This window comes from Chinchilla lanigera, unplaced genomic scaffold (assembly GCF_000276665.1).
Source record: "Chinchilla lanigera isolate Chin_1 unplaced genomic scaffold, ChiLan1.0 scaffold00019, whole genome shotgun sequence".
Taxonomy (NCBI): domain Eukaryota; kingdom Metazoa; phylum Chordata; class Mammalia; order Rodentia; family Chinchillidae; genus Chinchilla; species Chinchilla lanigera.
This window is the reverse complement of record NW_004955420.1, coordinates 11,595,237-11,599,493: the sequence shown is the minus strand read 5'-3', so window position 1 is coordinate 11,599,493 and position 4,257 is coordinate 11,595,237. Positions and strand designations below refer to the sequence as shown.

The window sequence follows — 4,257 nt, the reverse complement described above, 5'->3', positions numbered from 1 at the left end:
GTATTCAGCAAAGTTTTGCAGGAAATGAAGGATCAGTTACAACTCCAGTTCCCAACTACCTCATATACAACTTGTCTCCCCAAAACAGCTATTTCATTTTTTAAAAAATTTCTATCTGTATATATGTGCAGTGCATAATGTTTACAATTGTGGTGAGGTGGGGAGCACCCGTAACACATCAACTCCTTCCCCCTCCTTCCCTCCATCTGTTGATCCCCTTCCCATTTGAGAAAGATCCTCTACCTTTCTGTATCTACTTCCTAGATCTATCTCCCTATGTCTATCTTTCATTTTATTCTTTATTATTTATTGGCTCTCCTCATTCTCCTATGTGATAAAGTATATTTCATCCCAGAAATTTAAGAATTTTATCAATTTTATTTCCATGTCAAACTATATATAGCCTACCCCTACATCACATAAAGTGAAAATTTATCACATAAACGTATCTTTTTGAAACTGTACTTCCTTTAAATATCACCAAACCCCACAAAGTTGATTATAATAATGTTTCATATGTAAACTGTCTTGTACATATAACTCTTGTTTCTAGATATTTCCTCGCTCTGCAAAGGTAATACAGTATTTTAAAAGTAGCAATCATTCATGAATTATCAGGTATCTGAAATCTAACGCAGTGGCTACTTTAGTTTAATTTTATTATGTATCAAACAAATTTACTGTTTTCTGATGGACATTATGTTTACAACGATACACATTAGTTTGGAATGGAAATATTTAGCAATTTTCTCAATGAATGGGGAAAAGAACAATAGGAAGTATTTCATACCTGCTTTATGGCGGTTACTGTTATCACAAAGAATAATGGAAGTCCACTGGTAATTGGACTGGTAGGTGTATCAATCATAAGCTAGATTTAAAAAAATGCAGAGTATTATATTTTCATATTGTACATGTCATGCTATTAATATCTAAAATCTCACAATATTATGCAGGGAGTATATCTGAGTTCACAACTTTACTTTGTTGACTACTATCTGGGATTGGAATAATTACATTTATTGGACACCAATACATATGCCATAGTGGTCAGTCAGTCTGCTTTCTCAGCACGTAGGTGCTTAATTTCCTCCTTAATATTTCCAAGTAGTGGAGCTGCAGCTGCTCAATTCTCATTTCACATTTCTTTGCACATCCTGAAAAATGCTAAAAATTTCATCAGCAATTTTTACCCTAGGATTCAGAATAAACCTAACACTGGGGAGAAAGAGCTAGGAATAGGAATATGAAAAGGTTTTCTCCTCTAAGTGATTTTGTTCCAGCAGAGCCAGAGGAAGATAGCTAGGGAAGTGATGCTATAATTACAATGTAAATTATACAACTGAAAGTTGAGTAAACTGCCAGAGAAGAAGTATTTGGAGTAATTACATACAGTTAGCTAGAACACTTATAGGATGATTTATTAAAGTTCCTTTACTTTGGGTAGGCAAATTAATTTGTTCTATTCCACAGACATGCTAAATTTCGGATTGCAGTGAGCAATTTCACAAATGCATGCACACACTGTGGGTATGGTTGGTATAATTTCTCACTTTTCCAAGAAAACCAAGCAGATGCTCTACTGACATAAAATCAGAATTTCCCTCTCTTCATGAAGGAAAGTAAGTTTTCAAAAGAGTATGTTTTCTCAAGTTTTAAAATGATTACTTGATTATTCCCTCTTTAGAATCCCTGGTTCTACTGAAAAGTTCAGAGTGAACACAAAAATTCAGTATCATACTGAAAGAAGTATGTAAGGTTTTTCATAAAAGAATTACTTTTTTTTGTCTTTTTGAGACAGGGTCTTGCTATGCAGTTCAGGCTGGCCTCAAGCTCACTTGGTAGCCCAAGCTGGCCTTGAACTAGCAAAGATCCTCCTGCCTCAACCTCCCAAGTGCTGGGATTACAATGTGTGCCACCATGCCTGGTTAAGAATTACCTCCTTAAAAGAAAATATTTGCTATTTTTACATCTTGACTAATATGCAAGTTTCATGGGTTTTTTTCTTGATAATGTGATACATAAGAAAAGCACAATGTGAAAGGCTGGGAGCCCATAAATACAAATTTAAGCTAAGAAAAGGGTCTCCAATATAAGAGTCTATATTAGGGGCTGGGGATTTAGCTCAGTGGCACAGCACCTGCCTGGCAAGTGCAAGGCCATGAGTTCGATTCCCGGTACTGGAATAAAAAAAACCAAACCAAAACAACAACAACAACAAAATCTATATTTACTGGGATGTTTAAAAATTAGCACTGTTTAAAAATTTTTAGATTAAAGCAAAATTTATTGATTTGTTTGTCTGAGATGGGTCTTGTTATGTTGCCCTAACTGTTTCAAACTCCTGGGCTCAAGTAATCCTCCTGCCTTACCCTCCCAAGAAGCTGGTACTAAATATATATGTCACTTCTCCCAGGTAAACTCAAATTTAGATTTAAGGAAAGTATTTCATACAAATGTTCCCCCCAAAAATAGAATTTACATTTTAAAAAGTCCATAAGCAGGCTTGCTAACAACATGTACTATATATTAGCAACCAAAATATTTATGTCCTGAGGCAGGCATCGGAAAAATGATTGGCTTAGATTATAATGATCAACACTATAGTAACACGATAGTAACACAATGAAAAAAAATATAACTGGCCTTAAAATTCCTAGGTTATATTTTAGAAATCTAGATGTGATTTAGATTATTCACTGAATAGGAAAGCTTTGTAGAAAAAGAATGATCCCATTGTAAAATGATTAAGAAACCAATGTAATCTTTCCCTGTTCAAAGACATCTTTTTAGAACCCACATTTACAAACAACCAAAAGATGATAAAGCTTACCTGAACCAAAAATATAATAAGAAAATAAAAGTTTGCCACTCTTCTGAATTGTTCAAATAAATTTTTTGGAACAAAATTCCACACAGTATACTAAAAAATAAAAGAAAGAGATCAATAAATTAATATTTTCAAACAACATATAACACATAGATGTAATCATAAGAAAAGTAAGTCAGATTACTAAGCCCTTAGACAAATTCATGAAAATTTTTGGTCTTTTTGAGACAGGGTCTTACTATGCAGTTCAGGCTGGCCTTGAAGACCCTTATATAGCCCAGCCTGGCCTCAAACTTGCAGTGATCCTCCACTCTCAGCCTCCTGGAGTGCTGGGATTACAAGCGGGCCACCACGCCCAGCTCATGTAACTCCTGATGCTACAAAAACTATCTGCTTTCCAGAATTCATGACTTTTATTCTACTTTCCTTTTTCTTTTACTATTTAGTATAATTTTTAAAAATGAGATAAACAGGAACTTATCGATATTGCTACTGAACTGCTGACTTTTTAGAAACCAGAAGGCAGGTCTGTAACAACCTTGTAATAATTTATTTTGTACTTTGGCTAGATAAAAACTAAATCTAATCGTAAAGATAAGTAAGAGCTGATAAAAAATGCTGATATAAGATAACATTTATTTTTCATTTTGTTTAGTTCAGGGTCAAAATAGAAAATGGTCTAATTATTCAACTATTCTTTCTTTAGTATGGAATATGGAAAAATAACCTAAACTGTTGGAGAAGTAAGAAGGCTTTAGATAAGTCATCCCCTGGACAACCATAAAGCAAACAAAACTCTGTCACAATGTTAATTTTAAAGGGTAATATGGTACAGTGGTCAAAAGGATGGGTGCTTTAGGTCACACTACTATAAACCCAAATCCTGATTGTAATAGTCATTAACGTTGGATGTAATCTCTCTGTACCCTACTGTTTCTCTATAAATGAGTAATAACCATATCTTATGGGGTTCTTACAAAGATTAAACAAGCTAGTTTAATTTATGAGACACTTAGGATAGAACCTAGCTTACACTAATTGCTACATAAGTATCTGTTGTATCATCAATCACTGCATAGCCTATAATGCTATATTACAGGAGCAGAGTAATACACTATACATTTTATTTGTATCATTACAACGTAATTCCACATGTGAAATTGAGAAACAGTTTATAGAACTTTTACTTTACCTTATGTGTATTCTCTCAATAGAATGCAAAATCCCTGAAGCTAGGAACATCATTTTATGTGGTTTCACCTCTAGCACATACACTACTACTTGGCACATACATGTAATTGGAGATCAAAAACTTTGCAGAATTGATGAGTGAATAAATTAAAATGATTAACATGTGCATTTTCAGAGAAACATTCTGATTTGGACAATAAAGTTAATTATTACTCATTTAAAAATACATATATATA

The 4,257-nt window shown here is 33.6% G+C and overlaps 1 protein-coding gene across 8 annotated transcripts in view; it reads right to left on the bottom strand.

Annotated features, from left to right (window-relative positions):
• Positions 1-4,257, bottom strand: part of Atp11b (ATPase, class VI, type 11B) — a gene marked incomplete at its 5' end in the record, with an annotated part of 92,898 nt that overhangs the window by 82,143 nt on the left and 6,498 nt on the right. For all 8 annotated transcript variants that reach the window (XM_013513431.1, XM_013513429.1, XM_013513432.1 and 5 more), the window contains 2 exon segments: positions 791-871; positions 2,834-2,923. In XM_013513431.1, coding sequence (XP_013368885.1) covers positions 791-871; positions 2,834-2,923 — 171 coding nt within the window.